Source organism: Phasianus colchicus, chromosome 4, assembly GCF_987193195.1.
Source record: "Phasianus colchicus chromosome 4, bPhaCol1.hap1.1, whole genome shotgun sequence".
In the NCBI taxonomy this organism is placed as follows: Eukaryota; Metazoa; Chordata; class Aves; order Galliformes; family Phasianidae; genus Phasianus; species Phasianus colchicus.
Genome location: NC_143439.1, coordinates 70,117,201 through 70,142,521, shown reverse-complemented (window position 1 = coordinate 70,142,521; position 25,321 = coordinate 70,117,201). Strand labels below are relative to the sequence as shown.

Genomic DNA, 25,321 nt, shown 5'->3' with positions numbered 1-25,321 from the left:
GGTGGCTGTGATGCCAAAGTCTCTTCTGTGCTCTCATCATCCCCTTTTTCTTCTTGCTGTTTTGGGCAACAGGGATCCAATCCTAAGCAGCAGCAGCAGAGAACTGCACTTGGTGCAAAGTGCTGGCTGTCTGAGCTGAAGGAAGACAGCAGAAGCTTGGATATTTCTTAAAGCCTTCAGAGCAGTTCGGATGGGTCAGTTTTTCTCCAGTCATTGAGGCAAAGGTGGTGAGGGATGGTTCAGTTTATCTGGCATCCCACACCTCAGATAAGCAAATAAGAAGCTGCATAAGAGCTTGTTGAGCCCCTTGTGCCCTCCAAGTCTACCCTGGGAGATGCTGAGCACTCATGAGGAGCACACTGACGTGCAGCTTGCAGCAGGAAGGGCTGCAGCTCTTGTCCTGCCTTGCAGAGTTCCTGTTTGTGGCTTCCCTTGCTCAAAGTGTTGGTTTCTTTTTTTTTTGCAGTGCTGAGCTACTGGCTTGAGATCCCTGCAAGACTGAATGCACTGCTTTTAGCTGCTTCTCTTGGTGCTGCTGCATTCATATTTGCTTTTTAAAAGCAAACATATAAAATAAAATATTTGAGAGTTTCCATTGAATCTTCTGCCTTGAAGCTCACTGTCTTCATTCTGCAACAGTGGCCGAAGCAAGCTAATGAAATATATTCTTCCTGCTTCAAATTAGGCATCAGAAACTTGTCAGGAGATGGGTAGGAGCTGCTGAATAGTCCTAGCAGTGTGTTAAAAATAATAATAATAATAAAATGACGTTCTATAATGTCACTAATTTTTCTAATAGAACAAAGAGCACACCACAAAAATCCTCCAGCTGCTCTGCAAGAAAACATCACAGCAAACCAGCTTTGTTGCTGAATTGCAACTAGGTTAAACTCTAATTAAAATGTTGCAAAAGGGTGAGGAATTGTCTGCTGTAATTAAGAAACTTGTCTCTCTTCCTCTGTGCTGTCCACTTCTGTGACCTGCTGCTTGGCTCTGTGGGAAGCTCCAAGTCTGTCTGTCCATCTGCATCTCCTTGGAAACCGCTGTTTTTCCTTGGTTTAAAACTGCTGGATTGGCAGCACGGTGATTGCCCTGCCGTGCGTGGAGTGGGTGAACAACTTGTGTTAAGGCAGTGGTACAGCTGAAAAATACAAATGTTTGGGGTCTGCAGGCCAAGATTTCATCCAGATTTTGGATCTGAGGGAGCCCGTTGCTTGGTGGTGTTCTGCTAAGGCCTGGCTTGCTGCAAGCAGAGCCTTAACTCTTCCACATCCTTGTCAGGAGGCACAGCTGCTCAGTGGTGCACCTGGAGATGCATTGTGTGTCAGTTCCACCATTGGGGTCTTAAAATCCGACCCCTCCCCCCCAACCTCCTCCTCCAGGCTCTGGTACAGAGCTGCAGGGAGGTTCAGTTGGTGCCGTTAGGCCGTTGGTGGCACAGCAGCTTGGTGCCAGAGCTCCCATCCTCCTGTATCCAATGCAGGCCACAAGCATGTGGCCGGACTGCAGGGCAGCCGTGTTGGATGCTGGCCCTGCTGCCTGCTCTGGGGACCCGTGTGGGAACCCGTTGTCTCTTCCCTGTGGCAGCTGCCCTGTGAGAACACTGAGAAGGCCCTTGCAAGGCTGTGGGGCCACGAAGGCTGTGCGCTTTCAGCCCTTATCGGCAGCTATGGGTTTGTATGTGTGCCTACGTGGCTGTGGGCCCAGCACAGCTCCTGGCAAGGTTGTAACTGCATGCCCCTCTCGTTGGCAGGGTACCTCAAGTGTGACACGGACGATGGCTGCGAGGCCAAGGAGGAGACGGGGGGAGAGGAGCTCTTTGATGCCGTGAACTCCTCCATCGTTTCAGGGGACAGCATCCGATTTTTCGTCAACGTCAACCTGGAGGTGCCACCCAACAGTGCTGGTGAGTGATGGAGCTCAGTGGGACGAAAGCATTTCGTCCCCCTCCTCTCTGAGCGTTTTGGTTTTCATCTGTGAGTTCTTCTGTGTTGTTTTAGGAAAATCCATTAAGAACTGGCTGCTGAGCTGGTCTCAAGCCATCTGCATCATCCTTCCCTTCCCTTTCTCCCAAAATATGAAGTGCTTCTCCAGTGCAGCTACTTGGGCTGCACAGCACAGCATTGGGCTTGGTGACTTTGCAACCACCTCTGCAAAACAAAGATCTTGTTTCTTAAAAGCAAAACATGGCCCAAAGCCTGGGGCAGACCTGGAGGGACATGGTTCTGAGTTTGAAGCCTGGGGTTTTGCAGCAGTAAAAGCAGTAGCAGGCTGGTCACTAGTGGAGAGATGCTTTCTAGTGAGAAATTGATTTTCTTTTTGGTGCGCATACTGTCTCTAAGTAACTTCAGTGTTATTCTGACGCTTCTAAAACCCGGTTGTATGTGTGAAATTTGTTTTGTTTTACATTAATTTAAAATGTTAGGGGTGAGTTCAGGCCAGTCTCTGCTCTCCAGCAGCTGCTGGTTTAAAAAAAGAGTGCAGAGGGGCTTTTGATGTTGTACACGCCTCCTGGGTTTAACTGTGCTGGCTGCAGTCAATCCCCACACCTGCTGCATTGAGGCATATAGTGGAAATAAGGGGGAAAACAACCTGTTATACACTTCTGATAGAAATCAGGTGCCTGCAGTGTAAAGCAGGAGATCCCCCTCTTGCAAACATAGCTTTGCATCAGCAAATATAATGGATGTTTCTATTTCTCTTGCCTTGCAGAGCATGTGAATCCAGGACTGCAGCCGTGAGTTGTGTTTTGTTGTGATAAGCGTATTGAGTGAGGCTGCTCCTGCTCTTGGCTCCTAGGGAAGGTGCAAGCCACAAGACAACGTGGTGTTGGTGAAGCTTGGTTGCTTTTGGCTGTTGTTAGGAGACAATTTGTTGAGAAATTGGCTAGTTGATCAGTGGAAACAAAAAGCATCAATTGTGTGTGGGCATCCAGTGTTGCATTTAAATGGTCCTCAATATGTCCCCAATGTGTAGAAATACTGTCATGTGCCAGGCTCTATTTGCAAACACGGAGTTACCTGCTCCTAGGAACTTTGTCTCCAAGTGCTAAATTCCCCTAGATTTTCAACATTTGTGCCTGCTGCAGGACAGCTTTGTGCAGGATAGGAGGGTCTGTGGAATGGTGATTGTTGGCACTGGTGCCAAATAAACAGTGCAGCACTACCCTGGGACTTCCACCCTCTGTGCTTTTGCTCCATTATGTGATTTTAAGTCCACAATGCACGTGCAAGTGATAAAGAAGACAATGTTGCAAACCTGGCTTTCATAGTAGGTGCAAATCCTGATAGATCTACAGAGTGCACTTGCTAGAAATGTTGATTCAGTAAACATGTGGTGTGGTGCAGACCTCTGCCTGACTACATCGCTCTGCTTTCTGAATCTGAGTGGTGACTTTCCTTTATGGATTATATCTTGCAATTTTCAAGCCTGCAATTTTACAAATGCCATCTTAATTGAAAGACTTAAGGTGAACCACTGCTTTGTGATGAGTCTGGACTTAATGCCTTGGGGTGTGTTTTTTGGGATAAGGAATGTCCATGCTGTGGATTCTTCTGCATGTGAAGAAGTTTGACTTTCCTTGTGTGTCCTCCTGGGCTTTTTGTAAATGTTTTCCCTTCCATTCAAAAGAGGACAAAAAAAAAAAAAATTGTGTATTTGCCTCTAGCAGTGATATTTGTGGTGGAATTAGTTGTATCCTTTTCCTTCAGCTGTTTGGGATGCTTAAAGGAAAAAATGGACTTCTGATGTGTTGGAGTCTCCTTTCTGAACACAAGGGTGGAGATCCTAAAACCAGGCTTTAAGAAGGAAAGGTGTAAAGTGAGCCTGTTTGTTTGTTTGATAGTGACCAAGTGGGACAGGTATCAAAAATCCATGTTCTGTAGTGATTATCAACCATAGGGCTCCTCAGAATCCATGTGTTTAATTTATCTAGGCTGCCAGCTCTTCATCCAAGGTGCTTTTGATGAAGCATCTTCCAGAGTTGATTTCTATACATACCAAATCAGTCTCTGGACATGGAGGCATGGCTGACTTCTTGGGTGGTTGAAAGAGTTGCTGGGGCTCAACTTGACTTGTGAAAGCAGCCTGAACTGCTAGGGGTGGAGGGATTGCAGTGGGGAAACAATCCTTGTTTCCCATCTAAGCTCTTCCCAGAAATTAAGTTTAACTATGCCATGACCAAGGTATTTCTGCACGTAATGCTACTTGCTTAACATTGTAAGGGAGGGGAGAGGTTCAGAAATTCCCTTGCATTGCTGTTGCTCTCTGTTTCCTTTGTTCTATATCTGTGCTTTGAATCCCTAAACCACAAATGCTGTGCATTTATAGCATTTGTTTCCAGCTTTGGGGAGTGAGGAAAGCATTAAGTTTTCTCCAGGCAATGCAAGACTCTCCCCTGCACAGCTCATTTCCAACTCCAAAATGAGCTCATGCACCAAAGATTCTGATGTTCTTTAAACACAGTGAAAAGTGAATGTGGGAATGATATCTTTTCATCCTCATCTTGTTTTCTTGCTTTCTTCAAGCTGGGTAAAAGAAGCCCTCGAGTCTAAAGGCCTCTTTCATGTAGAATCATTAAGGTTGGAAAAGACCTCCAAGATCTTCACATCCACCCCACCATGTCCTTAAGTGTCACATCTCCGTAGTTCTTGAACATCTCCAGGGGTGGTGACTACACCACCTCCCTGGGCAGCCTGTGCCAATGCCTGAACACTCTGAAGATTTTTTTTTCCTATTTGTGCTAAGGAGCTTGATATTACCCTTTTGTGATGTGCAGACTATTGAAGACCATTTGTAGAGAGATTTCCAATGCTGCCTGTGTTGGTTTGGTCCCTAGTGTTTGATGCACACCCTGCTTAAAGCATAGTTCCTTAATCTCTGGCAGGAAAACTTTTAAGGGGATTCAAATATCTGTGAGCCTCTGCGTGCCTCTTCTGGTCATTGCAGTTTGCTCTCTTAATTGAAGATGGTCTCAGATTCTCTTGGAGATCTTATGGCAAGCTGCAAGGTTTCCTCCTATCTTAGTGTAGCATTGGTCCAAAAATGCCCCCTGCAAAGGGGCTGGGTGCTGGCAGGTAATGTTAAATCAAATTGCAGGCATGGCAACAGCTCTGCCATCGTCCTGTCTAGTTGTTAATCTTGGTATGATGGATGTACAGCTTGCTGCAAGCATAATTGGATGTGCTTTACTGTAATTCTGTTTTTAAAAAGACCTCTGTGTGGGATAAAGTACTGAGCCAACAAAACGTAACGTGGCCCATAAAACCCTGACAATTAACCATTGTCATGAACTGCTGGGCTGCATGCACGAGTGTGTTTAATACAGGATAACCTGAAGAAATCTAGGGCTTAAGGTATTGCCTGTCTGATTTTTAGTTAATACTGGCTGTTGTTGCATTGAATTTGAGCCTAAACCAGTGCAGATGCACAGGCACTAAAATGCTTCTCAGTCTTGACACTTGGGTCCTTTATCCTGGGTGTTTTATTGCTTCCTTGTGGAAGCCAATAAAAACTTATTTTATTCTTCCTTGCCTCTGAGTCTTCCAGTTTGTGTTTTGATGATAAGACATCTGTTTTCAGCAAATGTAGAATCATAGAATATCCAGAGTTGGAAGGGACTCAGAAGGATGGAGTCCAACTCCAGTATTGGTAGCTCTACCATGAAGGTGGGTTGTTCTCTGAAGCTGGATGCTTTAGTGTCTCAAATCTGCATTTCTGACAAAGATCAGGATGGTTTATAAAGAGACTGAGACGTGAGCTGAGATAGCAGTGAAGGCGTACAGTGAAATCATAGAATCATTAAGGTTGGAAAAGACCTCTGAGATCATCAAACCCAACCCATCCCACCATGCCCACTGACTGTGTCCCTCAGTGCTGCATCTCCACAGTTCTTCAGCAGCTGGCATGAGTACTGTGCCACTCATCACACCTCTGAACTCATAGAATCATAGAATGGCCTGGGTTGAAAAGGACCACAGTGATCATCCAGTTTCCACCCCCCTGCTATGTGCAGGGTCACCAACCACCAGACCAGGCTGCACCACTTCCATGGGCAACCTGTACCAGTGCATCACTGCCCTTTTGGGAGAGAAATTTTTCCCTAATGGTAGCTCTGTACCCCATCATGTTTATTTTGGCAGGAATTGGTGCTGAGGTCCTGCACTGGGTGAAGTATTTCTTCCCTACCCTTCCTGTCCTGGATAAGGAATCCCCATAGCAGTGTTAGAGATAAAATCAAGTATCAAAAAAAATCAAGCTTGGTGCTCCAGCTGGGAACTGGTACCAGGGAGGATGGGGAGCATCAGTGAGTTGGTGTGCAGTGGGGAAGTTTTCCTCTCCAGATCTGTGTTACAAGCCGTGGATATTTCATAGAATACCCTGAGTTGGAAAGGATCTGTAAGGAGCATCAAGTCCAACTTGTGAAGTACCTGCCAGGCTAGCTGTGTATTGTCTTGCAAGCATCCTTGCATGGTTTTGTGGCCTTCCCTATTGTCTCATCTAGAAGTGTGCTAAGCCTTCTGTCGTTGTGGTATCTAGAATTGCATTGAAGTCTTTGTGTATTTTGTGTAAATTTGTACCTAAATTCCCCTGGAGCTGAGTCTGCAGGTATTGTTTCTACCTGCTGCCCAAATATCAAACTCAATGGCTCAACTGCTTTCTTCCAGCTTCATCTGCAGCACCCTGGGAAATAAATCCCCACAAATTAGTACAGCAGTTCGGTTTAGATGGACTCTGAAGGTTGGTATGTGTGGGTAGCTCAAGTTTGACATTGCAGTGGGTCTGCATGTTGTGTGGGGTGATGGCATTGCAGGCAGTTGTGGCACTCTCACCTGCTTGGCAGGTCTCTTAAATCATGTAGGCAAACAGTTTTGTCATTGAGATCTTGTTTTTACACCTTGGCGTTTTGAAACAGCTTTGTTTCCCCCCTGCCTTCCCCTTACTGGACTGTTGTAGAGGGGTTTGTAGTGTTTCCCTGAACCCAAGCACAGTTGGTCAGGGATTGGTGAAGCTGTAGTTGCTCAGCTTTTGTACCATGCATTTCTGCTTGCAGCTGGTGGTTCTATCAGTGGCTTTGGCTGCAGAGAGGTGCCTGGAGGAGCATATTTTTGGGCTGGGAGGGGGAAAAGGGGAGGGCAAAATCCTGTTGGCAACCCAAAGCCAATGGGGAGGCAGGATGTGGCTCTTTATTAGAGCAGGAATGGGGGGCAAATAGCGGAACACTCTTTACGCTTCACGAGAAATGAAAGCCTGTTCCACCCTCTGGACAATTGATCATTCCTAGATACGGGGAATGAACGGTTTCCTGTAACACGCTCCGGAGGCACGCACGTGCACCACTGCTCCCTGCAAAACATGGGGCTCCAGCTCACAGTCGGCCCCTGCAGAGATGGCTTTTTTTTTTTTCTTCCTAAAAGGGATGAGGAGAAACACTGGATGCTGGCGCCAAGGATATTCCAGAGAGAGTAGCGTCCAGAGACAAGTGGTCTGGGCCTGAATGGGTATCATTCTGCACACAATAGTCACATTTCCTCACATTAATACCAAGGTCCTTTTTATGTCTCGAGGCACAATGCTGACCCACGCGTTCCATCTGATAACTCCTGTTTTAGCAGTTTGATGTCAGGGTGGGATGTTGGACTCCTGAAGCTTCCTATACTCTAATGGAAAGTGGATGCACCGATTGTGTTGGGGGGGGATGGATGGCCTCCTTCCTAATTTCCTGGCTGGGGTGTTTTCAAAGCAGCACTCACAAAGCTGAGGGAGGTGGGGGTGGGAGTGCAGGCTGCTCTGCACAAAGGCAGCAATCACCTTTTTGGGTCCTTTGCTTTGGGACAGCCTCCCCAAAATTTGGAGTGCTTTATCCCTCCAGTTGGCATAGTAATGAGCTTCCCCTCCCCCTTCCCCTCCCCTTTTAATTTAATTACAAAAACGATTGTTTCTTTTTTTTTGTTGAAGAATTACTTTTGAGATGTGTGAATGTTAGAGTGCATGATGCCCAAGGAGGCTGTGGATGCCCCATCCCTGCAGGCATTCAAGGCCAGGCTGGATGTGGCTCTGGGCAGCCTGGTCTGCTGGTTGGTGACCCTGCACATAGCAGGGGGTTGAAACTGGATGATCACTGTGGTCCTTTTCAACCCAGGCCATTCTGTGATTCTATGACTTAGGAGGTGTGATGAGTGGCACAGTACTCAACTCTCTTGTCCTGTCTGTGCAAGATGCCTCTGTGCTGCCTTTTTCCAATCCTTCTGCAGTGACAGGAAAGAAGTTCAAAGGTCAGTTGTTTTCGATGCCTGTGCTGAGCAGTATTCAGGTGAGGATTTCCTCCCCACCCTCTCTGAACCAGAGACTGGCAGCCTGTTTCTTATTGCCACCTGCCTTTAACCTGGTGGTCAGCTGGAGGGATGAACTCAGCTTATATTTGCTTTTCTTTTGCTCTTTAGCCCACTGCCCTATCTTAGGAATGTGGGGTGGTTGATACACAATTATCAAAACTTTCTTTCCAACTAAAATCCATCAAGTCTGATGGGAATGAGGCCAGACTCGGCACAGTAATTGTAGAACAGCAAAGAATCCCCTTGAGATCCTGCTTGTGCAATACCTTGCTGCCAGCAAGGAGCAAGTGGTACCTCTGCTACTGCTAACGAGCTCTTCTCCTGACATGTGTTGATGGGATTTAATTTTGTTTTAAAGGCAAGACACTGTAAAAGCAAGAGTGTTTTTGCTGCTTGCAAAACTGCCTTACGCAAGTAGTTGAAGCTTAGATTTGCTTCGGGCCCAGGAGAAATCACCAATACCTAGACAAAATTTTTCATTTATAAAACAGAACAATCCATGCTCAAGTACTTCCACTTACATCAGATCCTTGCTTTTTTTTTTTAATGTGAACATGCTAATGTAGTGTTCTGTTGTCATTTATTAGCCTGCTCACCCAGATATGCTGGGGAGCTCACGTAGATCCAAAATAACCTCTGCTGACACCTCTACAGCCATTGCATTAATGATCTGATTTGCTTTCCTATCTTCCAAAGAAAAGATACTGCAAATATCTCCTGCAGAGCTGCTTTGATCCAATGGCTTTAGGTCTCTTCAGGTGTTAAGGGCAGCACTGGGGACCTATGCAAGAAAGAAATGGAAAGGAGATCATAGAGTCTCAAACAGAGAATTGAGTTGGAAGGGACCCTTAAACGTCATCTAGTTCAACTCCCTTGCAATGAACAGGGATGCTTACAGCTCCATCAGGTGCTCAGAGCCCTGTCTTGCCTGACCATCAGGACCATGCCTGACCTGGGCATCTTCAAGGAGGGGCATCTACCATGACTACGAGAGAATGTGAATAGTCTTAAACTTTGGCATAAGGCTTCCATGGGTTTGTTTTCAGGGCTGCCTTTGTAAAAAGAGGCTAAAAAATGCAATTAGACTTGATTTGTCTGTGTCACTATCAGTTATTTTATATTAAGGCAGCCAGTGGAATTGCTTCAAGTTACAGGGAATAGATTTCCTGCTGCATTTCTTGCTTCCACGTATGTAGTTGCCTTATTCACATCCAGGACCCATCCAGATTCTGCAAGTGGAAGGATAGGACAAAATGGAGGCATGCCATGTTGTTCCTCCAGGGGTCTAAGTGTGCTCACACAAGGCCACGAGAGCAAGTCTAATGTTGGCAATTCACCACCATTGCTAACGTTGATGTTAACTCCCAGGGAGCTGCTTGTAGAGCATGCTGTGCACATGGATGTGTGCCTCCTAGAAATCTGGGCTGTGTGTGTTGCCCTGGTGTGATCCCAGGGGATGCCAGAGATGTGTTGCTGACTTTTTGGTTATCCTGAGCGGATCCTGGAGCACAGCCTAACAGCTAAGGTCAGCAGCCCTGGCAGCTCTGCTCTGTGTGAGAGAACAAAGACAATAAAATGCCCATAACTCGCTTGCCTAATATAAAGTTGTGCAGCCTGCTTTGTCCAGCGTGCAGAACCATGAACATAGAAATGGGAATACTATGTGACCCTGACCTCTCTGCTTAAGTATACTTAATCTTGGCACTCAGGTGTGAAATTATTCCTGTTAGCAAGGTGTAGCTGATAGTTGATAGGTAGATAGAATCTGCCTCCCTGTAGATAGGGGGTGAATCCATGGCTCTCTATGCCCTTTCTGCTCCCAGTGAAGTGCGTGAGTGTGAAGGTTGAGGGTGTTGCATCTTTATGGCTCCTCCAAAACTGGAGGTGGAAGCAGTAATATAGTGTCAGGAGGCTGAGGAAAATAGATATCAGGCAGATGCATGTTGGTCTTAGGCTTGAGCACAGCCATCACTTAATAGACATGCCATGGGCAATCTCCTGCATGATTTTGTCCTGGTTTGCCTATCAGGTTCTTCTGTCTGTGGTAGGTAAGTGGATATTCTTTAAGCTGGGCATAAACACACTTGGGGAATGAGTGTATTTTTTTCCTATTCTTCACAGAATCATTAAGGTTCAAGAAGACCTCAAAGATCCACCAAGCCCAACCCATCCCCATCATGCCCTCTAAACCATATCCCCAAGTGCCACTTCTTGTGGTTATGGAATACCTCCAGGGATGGACCACCTCCCTGGGCAGCCCATTCCTGCCTGACTGCTGCCAGGAGAAGGAATTTTTCCCAATATCCAACACGAACATCCCCTGGTGCAACTTAGGGCTGTTACCTCTTGTCCTATCATGATTCCATATTGCTGTTAGTTTGCAACTGTCCTTCAGTAATGCTATAGCATGCTAATGGGTCTTTGAGATGATAGCCTAGAACTGGGATCGGTCTCCTCTTCCTGGACTGAGTTTGAACAGTGCATTGCCTTGGTGAAATGATGAATGAGGTTCCCAAAACATTACCTCTATGCCCAAAACAGCTTTTTTTTTTGAGAAGTTTGAAAGATTCTGGTCCAACAGACGTAATTAGATGTTTTTGCTTGTGTTGATAAAGCAGCACTCGGAGCTCATTCATGATGAGTACTTGAGAGAGCTGTCAGCATAAAGGGTTGATATGCACTTGAAGCTGATAAGAGGAGCCAAGAGATGCTGCATGATAAAAAGGACAACATGAATTTCTGTTGCATTTGCATGCATGTGAAGGCGTGGTGTGAAGGACAGAGGACAGATATCAGCTTTTAGCACGTGCTTGCTATTGTTCAAGACTGTGTTTTTTCTCTAGAACTATTTTATGCAAAAGCTGAAAAACCGAAACATGTTTTCTCTTCAATGAATATTTATGGCTTCCAAATCTTCCAGCATACTTCTGCATATGTAATTAGGCTGTAAATTGAATAAGTGAGCGCTGGAGAACTACAAATGGAAAAGCCTGGGGAAAATGCTTGATGTTTCTGATTTAGTTGCGTGCTTACTTCTTAATAATAAATAGCATTTTCAAGATAAAACAGCTTGTGCTTTCCAAAGAATGTGTCAAAAGCAGTAATAATTGGAACAGCTGTGCCAGCAGACTTAAGTGATGCTCTTAATCACGTGTAGGATGTCCAAGTGAACTTTAGAAGAAGTTGAGTGATGTAACCAAAGCCTCTGAACCATTTTATTTCAAGATGAATGCAGTCCTCTCCCCATTTTCTGTCTCCAGTTTGATCTCCAGTCTGCAGTGTTTTAACCATTTGAGTGTGAATATCACCTTTGGTGCAAAGTAAAAACATTATCTCTGTCCCTATAACTGTTAATTGGAGACAGAGACCAACTCCCATCTCACCCTAGTGTGCTTTCAGGCAGTTGTAGGACATCATGAGGTCTCCCCTGAACCTCGTCTTCTCCAGGCTGACCCATTCCAGCTCCCTCAGCTGCTTTCATAAGAACTGTGCTCCAGACCCTTCACAGCTCCGTTTACCCTTCTTTGGATGCACTTCAGGTTCTCAATATCTATGTTGTAGCGTAGGGCCCAAAACAGAACACAGCACTCAAAGTGCTGAGTGCAGGGGGCAGCGGGACTGAGCTTGTAGTGGAGTCATCCTGTGGAGTGGGATTGAAGCAGTTCTGAGTCTGATACTTGGAAAATGAGGTATGTAGAAGAAACAAATGTCCCATGAATGTCTGTAACACTGTATTACATCCCTGTGTTTTTCCACAGCTTGGCACTGGAAAGGCTTTTTTGGTCTTGAGTAGTTTTTTTTTCTGTGTCACTATGCTTATTTGAACAAGGACTGTTCATAATTTCAGTAGCTGCACAATCTTTTGGTTTCTTTTGAAGAGTTGGGAGGTGAAAATTTTGAAGGAGAAGGGTGAACAATACCTGCAGTGTTAGTAATGCTGCAGAGAAGCCACTGTGTCTGCAGTCAGCAAAGAGAGGGGGCCATGGCAAAAAAAACCCAAAACAATGGGATTTCATTTGTTTTTTAGTTTCTATCACAAAATCTGCTTCGTAGACACCCTAAGACAATGTTAACGCTATTTTTTGGACCAGGAACTCTTGGACACCTCTGTCCCCACAGCTCAACTTCATAGTGAGTGACAGCTAATAGTCTCTAAACAGCAGTTTTCTTAAGAGCTCTGTTGCTTTACGCTTTGATTTATGGAGGCAGAGTGGTGAGTTGATGGGACACTAATGTGCTCATCCTCGAGTCACTGCGTGTGATCTCTCACAGCCTGCTCCCTTGGAAGTGCCTGGGTGTTATTGTTGACTTTTTAACGAGGACAAGAATGGTTTCCAAACGAGAGTGACTCATGCAATCTTAGCCTCAATCTATCAAGCAGCGATGCATGGGATTAAATGATTACCTAAAGTATTAAGAATTAGATTTGGGGGGAAGCAGCAGGGAGGGGGGTGGGTAGTAAAGGGTAAAAATACTCAGGGAATTTGAAAAACAAACCAGAAAGCTACAAGACTCAAATTGTGGCTGATCAGACTGGTAAAAGGCTGCTTCTGCACTTGGTTTATATTTCCTAAATGGGAAATGTTGTGAAAATTGAATCTCTGCTTTTCTCTAGATATAGTCCTCTGTCTGCCAGGAGTGATACTTTATCTTGTCCTGAGCCTTGTGCTGCCTGTCAGATGCCTGTGATAGTAACGCTGTTTAACTTTTTTTCTTTTCCAGCTGAAAATGAAAGTGCTGGCTGCGTGTTACTACACACATCGAGGAAGGTAAGCAGGGATTCCGGGTGATAGACTTCATGGAGAAGCAGAGAAAAGGATTTTGAAGCACACCGTGGGAGTGGGGAGATGGGTTTTATTGGCCAGAGCAGGATATATTAATACCTTCTTCCCTAAATTCCTCAGTCTTCATTTAAGAATACAAAGCCAACGTGCTGCTCGTTCTCCAAACAATTTCTCTGTAATTGTTTCACTGTGTTTTGTCCCAGACAATTCCTTGACATGTTAATTCATCACTTTCTCTTCTGCAGCTGCCTGCGAAGGGATCCAAGCATACACCACAGAGACTCAGGCTGCTTAGTTCCTTTCCAGCTGAAAGCACAAACACCCCATAGACACTGCTGTGACTTGATTTCCTGTTTATTCCCACTAATCAGATCTGCCCCCACGAAGTTCAGCAGGAGTGAAATACATGGAAACACTCCATTTAGGAGGACAATTGGGAAACAGTGTTTAGTTTACTCTTGAGACAGTAACTTGATAATGATAAGGCAGAAACATGAGAAACCTCCCATAGGCTGTGTTACTGCAGACCTCCAACTATGAAAGTACAAAGTATGCAGAGAGGAAATGAACTGATATTTAATATCACTTGCAGGCTTGATCTTTGGGGCTGAAGCATGACCTGTGGTGCTTTAGGCTGTCATCTCTTTAGGCTGTCATCTCTTGTCCCACCTGGGCTGGAGGGACTGGCTGTGTAAACTTGTAACATCGTTGATGTTGGCCAATTTAATATTACAGGCTTGTTTAATTTGCCTTATCTAATACAACTGCCTAAGCTGCTTTGAGCTGGTTACACTTGACTGGAAGTAACCTAAGATCTTGATCACTTAAAGTGAAAATTCTAAGTCCAAATGCAGGATCTACTTCTGATAAGAAATAGTTGGAAGCTCAAAGTATCTCGTCTTCCAGAGTTTTTCTTCAGAGCTGTAGGATTCTTGCATTTCTGGCCTGTAGTTCATGCACGAGCGTTTTAGTGTGCTGTAGAGCAACAAATACCAGAGGGGATAGCATGCTTTAGCAAGGCTAGAGAGAAAAAAATGCCACGGTGGACAAGTAAAATTGTTGTGCTTCAAACATAGAGGAATTTGGGTCCTGGGTCACAGGCGAAAGCATCACTAGAAGAACAAGGGTTTAGTCAGATGTTTTATGTGTGGAGAGACGTTGCTCTTCAGGACTGTCCCTGTTCTCTGATGATAGCCCATGGCTCTTGCCTCCCTTGAGGAGTTCTGGAAAGGCAGTGCATGTCTTGGACAAGTTTGGTACGTCCCTTGATGGGCGCGTAGGGAATCTGCTCACAGTCTGAACTACTTAATCACCATCTCAGTGTGCTTCTGAGGAAACATCTGTGAGCATCTGGCAGGAGCAGAGGTGGAACTGTGCTCAGGACAATGTGGTTTTGGGGAACACCTTCTCCTGAGATTTTTGCAGCCTCTAAGTGGATTTGTCTGTGGAGCAGCAGGCCAGCAGATGACGTTGATTTTGGATGTTCTTGATGAGTGTTGAAAGCTTTGTTTTGCATGGATTGTGTGTCGCTTGGTCTAATGGATGTTGGCCAAGGGTCCTGCTTGTGTGATGTTAGGGGAGGCTGTTTGAATGCATTCTTATTCCTGAAGCATGACAGCTTCTCTTCTTGCTATGATGCACTGTACAGCTTTGCAATTAGGAATACATACTATTAAAATGACTATTGAGTAGCTGTCTTGAGTTTCTTGCTAGGAAGTTTCCAGCATGCAGTATCCTGGTGTGACTTGACTATCTGGCTAAAAATATTTGTGAAGGAGTAGTCATTAATTTCTCTTCAAAACAGTGGGTGTCCTGACTGGAACAGGTTCTGTTTGAGCTATCTCTGAGGTGTTGCTGTACCAGCAATTCAACTAATTTGCTCTTGGTTTGTCTCAGCTGGCGAGCAACATATTTATATCCTCTCATGGTGGCGTGCTGCCTTGCAGTGTTCTGTGTGTATATCTTACTCGGTGTTATAGGAGTGGGAATAAGGGTAGTTATTGTACTTATTTCATATAATAGAATAGGAGCAGGGGAATGAGGCAGGGCTGAGGTATGGAAAACTATTTACAGAAGGCATTATTAGAAGATTGTTGCAGAGCTGGAGTTACAGAATCAAAGAGTCCTTAAAGTTGGTAGAGACCTCTGAAAGTCATCTTGTACCATCCCTGTTTACTGCAGGAGAGATGGACAACTGGAACAGGCTGCCCAAGCCTGATTCAGCCTCACCTTGGAAGTCTCCAGGGACAGGACATCAACCACGTCTCTGGGCAACCTGTTCCTATACCTCACCACCCTCATTGTAAAAACTTTCCTGATATCCAACTTACTTCTACCTTCTTTAAGCTTGAATCATTTCCCCTTGTTCTATCACCACAGACCCTGCTAAAAGCCTGGGCTTTCTGGGCTGATTCATGTCCCCCTTCCTATCCACCAATACCTCCAGGTCTTTTTTGGCAGGGCTGTGCTCTATCCTTTCATCCCCCAGCTTGTAGTGACGATTGCCTCGACCCAGGTGCAAAATCTTGCATTTGAGTTGAATCCTTGTGACTTGCATCAAAGCTGCTGACATTGCTATCCTAACTCAACAAGCAAATGCTGCTGTCCTGTGCAGATCAGTGGAGGATCAGCATTGATTGACATGATGTGGGCAGATAATAGCCATCTGCTGAATGCCTCTGATTCATTTCTGTTATCTATCAGCCAACTTCTTGCTTTCATAGTTCTGCTACTGCTGACTTCTCTCAAGCATGTGAGAAATTGATGACATGAAAACAGTTTTACGTTCTTGAGATCTTGATGCTGTGGCATTCCAATTGTCCTTAACTTTCTTGATACTTCCTTTGCTCCCTGCTCTTCCATTTTTGTTAAATCATAAAATCCAGAAGGCTGGAGGAGATCTTTGAGACCACCAAGTCCAACCCCAACCCATCCCTACCATGCCCACTGACTGTGGCTGCAAGTGCCCCATCCCCATGGTTTTTGGATACCTCCAGGAACAGTGACTCCACCACCTGACTGTGCCAGTGACTGACCACTCTTTAGGAAAAGAGTTGTTTCATAAAATCCAGCTAGAACCTCCTCTAAATCCTCTGTAGACTGTTTAATCTCTCCACTGTTTGAACATCCATCATAGGTTAGACTCTGTGTGCCAAACAAGCTGGAACAGGACACCTTTGAGAGAAGTTCTGGTCACCTGGTGAACTCACGAGCGCAAATATTACAGGTGGTGATAGGGGTTTAACCTGCTTTCATGCAGTGATAGCCTAAGATGGATTGGCCACTTGCAGTTCTGCCACCTCCCACCTTAGGTGGGATGGTGACATAGCTGTGTCACTATCTCCTCTCCTAAGAGCAGATGGCAGTAAAACCTTGTGGGTGGCAATGAAATCCTTCAGAGAATCCTCAGTCTCAGTTCTCCAAGGCTATGTAAGAAATGATTGATGCAAAGTAAAACAGTGTTAATTGCAATGGATGTGTACTGACAACTTGATAGTTGCTGTGATAATTACAGTAATTAGTGAGATATTAGCATTTTTCTTAGTGTCTAGGCTATAAATGGAAAAGGTGGAGTGGGTATATGTGAGAGGAAGGGATCCATGACTCAAGCAGTATAGTGGTCCCTATGACAGGGGGGCAACGAGCCAAGGTCTTTGTTGTGGAGGCAGCATGGTTTCAGTTTTATTAAAGCAATTTGGAGTGTACATCTTACTGAGTTTGAGGGGAGTCGTAGGCTTAAATGCATCTTTAAAATCCAGTCCGCAGACTCATAACATCTTGTCTAGCTTCCTGTGGGATGGAAGATCCATATAATGAAATGCAAGTCCTATTTCCTTGTTTTATCTCAAGCTGTTGAAGGATGGGACAGGACTGTCAGTCCTTGACTCACTACTGAGAGTGTTAACTGCGTGCATGGATTTCTAAGAACTGTGAAATGGGAACAACAAATCTGCAGTTTGATAATTCAATTAACAAATGTCATACCTGACAAATGAAGAAAGGAATTGAGCTTCTGTAATACAGTGTGGTTGTTTCTTCCATTTCAAGGTCTGCAAGTCTGACTGGGACAACAGACAGAACCAGCAGAGTTGAGGCAGTACTGGCCTTTTCTTGCCATCTGGTTTTCCTCCTCTCATGCACTGATTCAAAGCTAAATGTTAGGTAGAGAGGAAGAAAATTTCCTTGTGAGAACAATAAGAATGTAGGAAGAATAAAAAGACACTGGGCTGCATGGGAGTTCCTCATCTCCCTCCCTGAGCTCCTAAATAAGGAGGACTTGGGGAGATGGCTCTTGGGAAGAGCTGACATAGGATGCCCAGAGATGCACACTAGCAGTTCTTCACTCTGCTGAGCTGGGAGTTAATGTCTTCCTGACAGCTTTGTCCACGTCATTGCAAACATGTTGAATTGTTTAAACCAGAAGAAGGCTTAAGATGCTACTGTAAGCTTGCTATCTTTTATCTTAGGAAATGAAATTGTTTGTTTATTCATCACTGTGTTCAACATCAGGGTGTAAACTGTGACCATGCAATCGCCCTCAATTAGCATAAGCCTTGACATTGCCTTTTAATGCATTAATGGTATAAAAAACTACTTTTGCAATGTGATCTGAAAAAAGTGATTCTGAAATCATTGGTTTGTTGACAGTAATATCAGAAAAAGCTGTTGTCTTGTAAACTACAAAACCTTGTTCCTTTGTCTGGTATTGATACAGCTGTCTAATGCTCTGGCCTCTTTTTAATACAGTACCTGAAATTAAAGAATTTTGAGGAAGAAGTCAGAGCCCACAGAGACCTGGATGGATTCTTGGCCAGGGCCAGCATCATCCTTGATGAAACAGCCACCTCTTTGGATGATGTCCTTCGAGAGATGCTGAAACATTTTGCTGAAGACCCCGAGAACACTGAGCCAAGCTGTAACTTTGAAAAAATCATGAGCACTTTATTCACGGATTCAGGGACCCCACGAGAAGGGAATGGTAATCCATACTTGATTAGTTTCCAAATAACAGTTATTAGTCATCCTTTTCATTGGTGGCTAATGCATGCTTCCCAAATTTGCGTGTTGCATGCAATGCTGGGGGTTATTTTAGTCAGCTAAGCTGAAGGGCCTCATCTCCAAAGTTTTGTTTAAGTGGAGTTTTGTCCCTGTTTCATTTAGATGCATTAATGTTCTACTGAAGGAGAGGTCTCCAGCACTGGAATTTGCTGTCAGTTGGACAATCACATTAGAAGTGATTGTCCTTAGGAAAGTGTCAGATGTTCTTCTGCGGGGAGATGCTTTCTGGTGTCCCTTCAGAAGTGGCTCCTTTGCCTTGTGATTCTCCAACTGAATTCACACAGGCTGAGGAATTCTGAGTTGAACGAGCAGTTTTTTGGGGAAGGCTGAGCCTTCACATTGACCCTAGTTCACTGGAAGAGGCTCATTGGTTTACTCTAGAAACTCAAAAGTGGGGTAGACGTAGAAACACTGGCTTAAGTGTCACCTTATCTACCAGTGAATGTCATAGCACAACCTAAAACACTGCCTTTTAGCCCAAGGTGTAAAGAAGCTTAACTAAGCGTTGTTTCTCTGTAGGCATCCATGACGTTTCAGAGCCAACAGGAATGAATATACAAACATGTACATCGCACCTCAAATGTAACTGTCACAGCCTGAGTGAATTTATTTAACAGATATGTCAAGTTCTGAGCATGTAGTAAGCATGTTCATGCTTTGGTTACTTCTTGCTGCCTGTCTTAGTGCTTTGCATTTATATCTTGAATTTAGGCTTTCTGCCAATAAAGAAAAACTAAGCGGTGCTATCAAACGATCTGAGAGAACAATACTTGCAAAGAGGGGAGAGAGGGCATGGGAGTTGGAAGATGAAGTCTCTTTTAGTCCTGTGTGTGTTGAATAATGCTATTCTAATAATTTAATATCGTGGTAGAATGATGTTAGAGGGAGAAAACAGCTGCCTCTTCAAGCTGCAAATAGTTTAAGGCAGAATTCAAAGGCATCAATTCAAATGTTTCCACTTCTTCCTATTGTCATTCCCAATCCTTGCATCCATCCAGTATGCAACTAAATATGCTTGGTAATAGCATTTAGCTTCAGTTTGAAAGGAAATGTAATTTGTAGCTGCATGCTAATATGAACAAGCTTGTAACACTTCTTTCCTTCTCCCCTAGTTCACCTCTTATCAGATACAATTCAAGGGGTCACAGCAACAGTCACAGGGGTGCAGTATCAGCAGTCCTGGCTCTGTATCATGTAAGTACCTGGGTTGTTGATTATCAGAATATGCAAGTTGCTCAGAACTTGCAACTATTCCTACTGCAGAGAGGAATAGCAGTTGAGAATATGCTCTTTAAGTTGAAGTGGTGAGGCCTTCTCTGACCATCTGTCCTGACCTGGTGGGCTCTCTGAGATTGGGCTCATTTGCAAACGAATTGCAAGCAGCAGTTTGAGCAGAGATGACCATAGTCTCCACAAGGCATTACATTGCTGGATGCTGTCTAAATCTAGGGTTAATAAACAATGCTGAAAAAATTCAGAGCCCGCTTATTCTAATTACTACGGATGTTAATTAGGAGCTCTTGAAAAAAGGACAAATGAACTTGATCATGGACTACTTTTACTGCCAAAGTCTGTGACCTCGTACTGAAAGACTTCTTAAGCCCTTTGCAAACATCAAAACCTTGCAACTAGAAATTGAATTCAGAAATTCAGACACTATTCAGACACTGATTGTTTGCTGGCAATTAATTCAGACACTGTCAACACTGCTAAACATTGAAGCAATTCCATAAGGCAGTAAGGGCTTTGTCACTTAGGATTTAGAAGCCAGGATGACTTCACCCCAGTTTTCACTTGACTGAAGCTGGGTTGCTTGGTTTTCTAATCATTGTCCCATAGTCAAGTGTGTAGAGTGAGCCAAGCTGTCCCTTCACGGAGAAATGCCAGAGTCTGAGTCACTGAGCCAACTGAAGCAATCTAACTTCAATCTCTCCGTTTCTGTATTCATATGTAATCTCTAGTCAAGTTGTCACGAGATATCCAAGTCATTTATCTGGGAATGGGGTTAACCTGTGTTGTATATATGCCTACAGGCTCTCAAGGAGTACAAACATGTAGCAAAATTCACAACTGGTTTGTAGGACAGCTGTCACAATAGCTTTCCTTCTCCTAGCAGCGTTTCTGCTTACAGCTGGAAGAAATGTAGGCTATTCTGCCTTGGAGATAGATGTTGTTTTTAATTTTTTAATCACTTACAAAAGAGAACTCCTGCATGTCAGAGGTGTCTGTCCTATGGAGCAAGTCAATTGGATGATGTCTGCACCATGTGTACTACTGTCAGCCTCTACTCTTATCCCTGGGATGCACAGAGTAGTTCTCTCAAGTGAGGAGATGAGTTCATATAGCAAAAATGGTCATTCTGTGGGTCAACATAGAGGGATTCTGAGCAGTTTGTTTCTGTGTTGCATACCACAGATATGGTAGGGAATGTGCATGCAACTTTAGGGAGAGCAGAGGTGGGAGTTCCTGCTATGGCATGTGATATGGCTCTGTGTAAAGCTTTAGAGAGCACTGACTTAACAAGGCACTTGTAGAGGTTATGATATGAATGCTGTGATGATATACACGAAGCTGAAAAGGGTAGGATCAGTACTTCTGTAGAAAGTGAGCCAGAAGTTTGAATATATCCATCTAAATAATGCTAGCTTCCATGACAAGACATGATCTGAAAAACAAGCTTACAGCCTGAAGGTGTCTTGGGCAAAACTTCCTTGTTTCTTCTTTTTGTTACTCTGAAGAGGGAGAAGAAAGTGGTGGGAAAGCAGTGATGAGTTATTAACTGTAATTATATAATTATTGCACTGTATTGCTGCTGTAGCTATTGTGCAATGGATTGAGAATGATATTTTTAGACCTTACGTTTTTCTTGAAGTCAGATTGCAAAACAACATTGCAAACTCTGAAGTAAAAGGAATTTGTTGATGATTTTTTTCCTGTGTGAGTGGGAAGAATCTAAGATAGCTTTTTACTGTTTTATACTGCACTTAAATTTAACAAAGAGTACAGATTTAAATTAGCTCTGCTGTTTTCTATGCACCTTAACTTTTTCTTCCTAGCAAATGAAAGGAGTTTGGGTATCATAATAAGATTATATTAATGAGGAGGAGCAGCTCAGAGCTTTAGTAGTACTTTTTCTCCTCAAATGCAATGCAGAAGTACAATGTCAAAGTATTCCTGAAGAAAAAATGCTTTTGGGGATTTTCAGTGGGTTCTGCAGAGCAGTATACTTCAAGGACACAAAAACTTGCTTCCATTTCTCCTCTTGTTGGGATGAGGGCGTGTTCTTTCCTTTCACTCAAACCTCAGGGAGTAGAGAGGTGGGGAAAACCTAGGGTAAAGTAGCTATTCTGCTTCTGCTGCAATTGATGCTCTCCTGGCAGCTTCAGGTCTGTTGATCCACTACCAAGGTCAGAAGTATTATCTGAGCCTGGGCCATGTCCATGGGACAGGATAAGCTGTTGAAACTGAAGATCTCAAGGTTTGAATGAAAAGAACTGACTTCCCATTCACAGTAGACTTCAGAGATTGATTTTATTTGAAGAATTATCTATGCCTGTTCTCACCACAGCCTTACCCAGGGTACGTGAGCACATGGAAACCTTGGGATTCCTTCATTAAAATGCTGTGTAGCTGAGAGCAATGCAGGGCTGCGTGCCCCACTAGCAAGTGATGCTCACCTGCAGAGAAGTGAAGATTGCTATGTATTTGTATATCATAAAACTGTAGAATGAATTGAGTTGGGAGGAACCCAACTCAAAGATCAAAGATTGCCTGGTCCCAACTCTCCCCTGCCCAGGGTTGCCAACCACTAAATCAAGCACTAGGTCAGGCTGTCCAGTGCCCCATCCATCGTATTTAATTGGTCATTTGACATGAGGAAGCTCTGCTTTTAGTAGGAACTTGTGGAGACACTATGATAGTCTTCCAGGAAGCAATGATTGCAGCAGGTACATGTACTGCTGGGAAGAAGCTCTGCTTTCTCTAGGAACCAGCTTAATTCACTGTGATCCAGAGTCTGAAAGAGGTAAAGTAGATGCTTTGCATGTCTAGATGGGGAAAAAAGCCAATATAAGAGCTGTTGGTTTAGTCTTGCCAAACTTCATGGCTCAAAGTCAAAGAATAGTCCCCCTTTTCCAGCAGGCACTGTATGGAAAAGTGACTGATCACAACCACGTCTTATCAAGACCAATTACTACCATTATTGTGTGACAAGTAGAGATGTGAATGCCCAACATTTTTGATTCCTGGGATGAGATGTAGAACCTGTAATTCTAGAGGTATTGCAGTCACTGCCAGTTAACTGGTGTGCTGCATGAGAAATACCAGCTGATGCATTATAGAACAAATGCTCCCAGAGCAGAACTCCTCAGGCAGTACCACCTCCAGGCAATGCTCTTCTTGCAAGATGAATATAATTTCTGCTTTCCAGAATTGAAACCTTTAAAAAAATATATATATATGAAACCAGGGGGCTGCTTTGTAGTCTGCATTGAGTAAATGAAGAACTGTTTCCTTTGGTTGGTTTGGAATTTGGTTTGATTTGGCGTGCAGATTGGTGAAGGGCTTAATTTCAGTGCATTCAACTGATTTGCTAGAGCTGTTTGAACAGGTAAAGCTGGGGAAGAAGCCTCTCTGCAACTGAAGATGAAATGGCTTGCATCCCACATTGCTATAAAATTCTTTACTCTCATATAACCTTACTACAAAAATTCATATGAGGACAATTCAAAATACCAGGTAGCCTTTCAAAACTTAGCTTGAGGTTATTTTGGATATCAAACAAGGCAGCTATTGAACAGCTTAACTGGACTTTGAGTTCTGGATACAAGGACCTTTCCCCCAAACTTCAAAGCAGTCATCTTTAAGTGTTGCTTGGGTTCAAAGTAGTGATTTTTAATGTACCTATAGCTGCCCTCGTTGGTGTGTTAGAGTCAAAAGCATGCTGTGTTATTGAAGGGATTTGTAAAATCCAAACCCTTCACTGGGAGTTTGAGTCTTGAAGGAGAGCTGTCGACAAGAACAACGACAAACCTTAGTGCCTACAAGTGTGTTCAGGGAGGAAGGGGTGGATTCTGCTGCGCTGTGTTGTAGGAAATGCTTTCTCCCTAACTCCCCTAGAGATGAACCACTAGAGAGGATGTGTCTTTCTAGAGCACAGTGCATTTGTCGCTCAGAAATAATACTCATCCTGGAGTGATTTTGCTCTGTACTTCCGAACCGTCCTAGTGCCAAACTAACTTCGTAACTTTTCGTAGACGAAAAACTTAACATGAGCCAGCAGTGTGCCCTTGCGGCTCGGAAGGCAAATGGGATCCTGGGCTCCATCAGAAGAGGGGTGGCCAGCAGGGACAGAGAGGTGATTGTTCCCCTCTACTCTGCTCTTGTGAGGCCCCATCTGGAATACTGCGTCCAGGTCTGGAGCCCCCAGTACAAGAAAGACAGGGAGCTGTTGGAGAGGGTCCAGAGGAGGGCCACAAAGATGATCAGGGGACTGGAGCACCTCCCCTATGAGGACAGGCTGAGGGAGCTGAGCTTGTTCAGCCTGGAGAAAAGAAGGCTGCGGGGTGACCTCATTGCAGCCTTTCAGTACATAAAGGGAGCCTACAAAGAGGAGGGGAATCAACTCTTTGAAAGGGTGAGTGACAGCAGGACAAGGGGAAATGGTTTTAAGCTGAGGGAAGGGAGATATAGGTTGGATGTCAGGGGGAAATTCTTTACGGAGAGAGTGGTGAGGTACTGGAACAGGCTGCCCAGGGAGGTTGTGGATGCCCCGTCCCTGGAGGTGTTCAAAGCCAGATTGGATGGGGCCCTGGGCAGTCTGGTCTAGCATTAGGTGGAATGGTGGTGGCCCTGCATGTGGCAGGGGGGTTGGAGATTCATGATCCTTGAGGTCCCTTCCAACCCTGGCAATTCTGTGATTCTGTAATTCTGTGATTCTGTAACTGCTGGTGAGCTGGCCTGCTGGTTGCAGTTCCATTCCTCGCTTGTAAATTCTGCTTTTTGAAAGCCCTGTGCCTGGAGCTGCTTTGCCAATGATTTATTTGCAGTGGATGAGAACAGGCAGTGTCACTATTGTTCTGCACTGGGACAGGAAAAGGTTGGCTAGCTGATTACCTCTACTGGGCATTTTTTCTTACTGCAGGGGATAATTTCTTTCTAAAATGACTTCCTTTCTTGCCCAGCTTAAAGATGCTTTTTGTTTCTCTTGGGTCTCCATAGTTTGACCCATTTTATGACTTCTCTGAGAGATATTATTAATCTGATAACATCTTGGGCATAGGGCAGAACTGTGGCATGTGTGACTTTGTGTGATTTTGGTGAAATGCTGCCAATTCTCACCATTCAAGTGCCACGTTGGGTGCTGCAAGATATGCAGCCCGGAAGGAGGAGGGCAGCAAAGCAGGAATTTGTGCTATAATTCAAATGGCCTTTTTTTTATAAGCTCAATTATTGGAGAATAATGATGAAACTGCTGAGAATGCAACCTGGCATCTTGTTAAATCATAACCAAATGTTTCCTTATGTGAGTAATAATGGGTTGAAAATAGGTTTTTCTGCTTGTTGGCCAAACCAGAAGAGAATCACGTTTAGCTCAACTCAAACCAAAAAGCAACTTGGAGGCTTTGGCCAAACCATACTTGATTTAGTCAGCTGAAAATGTCTTGCCAGTCCTCAGGCTTCTGGAGGAGCTTTGGTTGTTTACTGTCCAAATATCTCTCTTTAAGTGGAAATTTACTCATGTGCTACTCAAGTGACTTTATTTTAGCCTGAACTGCAAAGTTTCACTTATGAATTTGCACAGCTTAAGGTAGCTCCATGTGAACCAAATAGGCTTTATTTTCTTCACAAGTATTTGCACGCTTCTAGAAAGGATTCCAGATTGGGTTCATTTTGTCTGGCTTACAGAATTAAAACAAAGAAGTGGGAACAGTAAGTGCTAGACAAAGAAACAGCTGGATTTCACTTGGGTAGCTTTGATTCTGGTTTTATTAAATCATTAAGGTTGGAAAACACATCTGAGATCATCAAGTCCAACCCCAACCCATCCCCACCATGCCCACTGACCACATCCCCAAGTGCCACATCTCCATGGTTCTTGAACACCTGCAGGGATGATGACACCAGCTCTTCCCTGGGCAGTCTGTT

At 44.3% G+C, this 25,321-nt stretch overlaps 1 protein-coding gene across 13 annotated transcripts in view; it reads left to right on the top strand.

Annotated features, from left to right (window-relative positions):
- SLC4A11 (solute carrier family 4 member 11) overlaps nucleotides 1-25,321 on the top strand; it is a 134,645-nt gene that overhangs the window by 64,748 nt on the left and 44,576 nt on the right. For 11 of the 13 annotated variants that reach the window (XM_090139903.1, XM_090139906.1, XM_031588148.2 and 8 more), the window contains 5 exons: nucleotides 1,754-1,906; nucleotides 13,056-13,102; nucleotides 17,864-18,095; nucleotides 18,695-18,757; nucleotides 19,288-19,369. In XM_090139903.1, coding sequence (XP_089996029.1) covers nucleotides 1,754-1,906; nucleotides 13,056-13,102; nucleotides 17,864-18,095; nucleotides 18,695-18,757; nucleotides 19,288-19,369 — 577 coding nt within the window. Of the gene's footprint in view, nucleotides 1-659; nucleotides 1,674-1,753; nucleotides 1,907-13,055; nucleotides 13,103-17,863; nucleotides 18,096-18,694; nucleotides 18,758-19,287; nucleotides 19,370-25,321 lie in introns of those variants that run through there. The other 2 variants (XM_031588147.2, XM_090139904.1) reach the window with 2 other exon arrangements.